The 2,291-nt window shown below is 30.8% G+C and overlaps 1 protein-coding gene across 1 annotated transcript; it reads left to right on the top strand.

Annotated features, from left to right (window-relative positions):
* Nucleotides 1–467: 467 nt before the first annotated feature.
* On the top strand, nucleotides 468–1,595 carry LOC21383941 (GABA transporter 1). Its single transcript, XM_010114910.2, has 2 exons — nucleotides 468–652; nucleotides 1,354–1,595. Exons 1-2 carry the CDS (start codon nucleotides 529–531, stop codon nucleotides 1,593–1,595), a joined length of 366 nt encoding a protein of 121 aa, XP_010113212.1. The 5' UTR covers nucleotides 468–528.
* The last annotated feature ends 696 nt before the right edge of the window (nucleotides 1,596–2,291 follow it).

Here is a 2,291-nt window from a genome sequence, read left to right as displayed (position 1 = left end):
GGCTTAATATCGATAGGGTGGTCTTAGTCCTGTTACAATTTTTTCTATGTCGTGTAGATGTCCCCTTTCTGTGTTTGATTGCCTTCCAGCACTCGACAGCTTATGTTGAAGAGATGAGCTTTCTCTAGTCGAGCTTTCAGTCCGCTCGTTGTTAGTGTGCTCATGTGTTTTCTCGATTTTGGGTATCAAACGTGCGTCTGTTTCTCTTATAGATTAACATTGTATCAAGACAACTGTTTATCAATATTTTAATAAAATGTAATTTTCTCTTTAAAAAAATGTAGCAACAAATCAACTTGTTTCTATTTCAGTGCATAAAAATAGGGTAAAACTCACTTTCTATTAGAAAAGCGTAGTCCACAAAATGAGCAGCATACAGTCATCAAAACGAACACTCTCTTTGACTTTCAGACATCTTTCAGACATCGGCAGTCCCAGTGCACATTAGTTATATACGTGTATGTCATGAATTCCTGATTCAAAGAGATCTAGAGAGAGAAAGAGATTTATAGAGAGAGAAAGAGAGAGATGGGAACCGTTACACCGGGCTCTATTCCAGTACATGAGGGAGAAGGTGGGAAGGATATTGCTCAACACACTCATCCTCAAAGAGAACTTGATGCCGGTGCTCTTTTTGTTCTCAAATCCAAAGGTAAAATATTTCATACAAAGGATTATACATATACATAACTTTCCTTGTACATAACCCAAAATTACTCCATTATTCTTTCTTGCTCCTCTTTCTTATTTTCCTTTTCTTTTTCCCACTTTTGAGATCTTCAACTTTTTTTTTTATTTTAAAAAGGACAAATATAGTTGGTACTGATCAGCAGTTTTCCATTAACCATTGCAACTTTCACTATGAAGTTCTAAGTTTCAATTCTCGCACACTTTTAGAAAATTTCCATTAGTATAATCCTAGAAAAAAATAATCTGAACCAATAATTTGTTTTAAAAAGTTTCTCTAATAAGATGAGAAAAAATAAGTATTGATAATTTTTTCAATATTCAGTCAACAAATTTAGCTTTATTATTGGTAACCATTGCAACTTTCACTATGAAGTTCTAAGTTTCAATTCTCGCACCCTTTTAGAAAATTTCCATTAGTATAATCCTAGAGAAAAATAATCCAAACCCATAATTTATTATAAAAAATTTCTCTGGTAGCATGACAAAAAAATGAAATATTTATAATTCTCTATTTTTTAACCGTTCTATCTGTATTAAAAATTATCATTTTACATATGTTTTTAACTAAATTTAACTGTCAAAAATTGACACTAGAATTGGATGGTCTATTAAAGAAAGTCTCTTAATTGTTTTGCAAAACTAAATAAGAATGAAAATTTGCAGGATCATGGGTTCACTGTGGATATCACTTGACAACTTCAATTGTGGCCCCAGCTCTCCTGAGTCTCCCATATGCTTTCACTTTTCTTGGATGGGCGGCTGGGATTTTCTGTTTGGTGATCGGAGCTCTGGTGACATTCTATTCTTACAACTTGATCTCTTTGGTTCTGGAACACCATGCTCAACTGGGTCGCCGCCATCTCCGGTTTAGAGACATGGCGCACGACATTTTAGGTAAGATATAACCTCCTCTCTCTCTCTCCAAGTTTTTATCTAAACTTGGTTATAGTTAATATCTGATTTAGCAAATACAATGTATGCATAATCAATTATTAATTTGTCCTTTTAAAAAAATAACAATCAATCATTTGTCAAAAATTAATATAAAAAAATTGGTAATCAGTCTATATATATATATATATATTATATAGTAACATATTTTCAGAATAAAAATACAAAGTTCAAAAGCTGAAAAGATTTATTTCAAAAAGAAAAAAAGAAAGATAAGAAGATTACAATTGAACTTTCCTGATGATAGGGATAGGATGGTCAAGATTTCGATCTGTCCACGTTTTTTTTTTCTTTTCAGTTTTTTTTTTAATTATTTATGTCGATATTCTCTCACATTGTTTAATTTTCTTCATTTTCTAACTCGTCAATAACTTAAAAGGGATATTATCACGGTTAATTCTTGAATTATAAACGTTCTATAATTTTGACACCTACAGTTTTAATCCTAAATAATTACTTCCTGAATTTCTGTTTTTTTTAGCAATTTTAATTTGATTCTTCACAGTAAGACTATAAGTAATCTGTCACTTTAATTTTAGACTTTTAAAAATTCATGACATCACGTAATTGACACATAATAATCTATTTTAAATTTCACAAAATTTGTCAATATTAGTGTCAAGTATCAAACTTGTCAAAGAAAAAAAAAA

Source organism: Morus notabilis, unplaced genomic scaffold (assembly GCF_000414095.1).
Source record: "Morus notabilis unplaced genomic scaffold, ASM41409v2 C11460067, whole genome shotgun sequence".
NCBI classification, from domain to species: domain Eukaryota; kingdom Viridiplantae; phylum Streptophyta; class Magnoliopsida; order Rosales; family Moraceae; genus Morus; species Morus notabilis.
Note: the sequence above shows the minus strand (reverse complement) of the source record. Positions and strands in the feature narration are given on the sequence as shown.

What these genes read in the sequence shown, in the direction of transcription:
- LOC21383941 (XM_010114910.2), top strand. Translation starts at nt 529, where the DNA reads ATGGGAACCGTTACACCGGGCTCTATTCCAGTACATGAGGGAGAAGGT. An exon ending in TTTTGTTCTCAAATCCAAAG is followed by an intron (nt 653 to 1,353) that starts GTAAAATATTTC and finishes GAAAATTTGCAG; the next exon opens with GATCATGGGTTCACTGTGGA.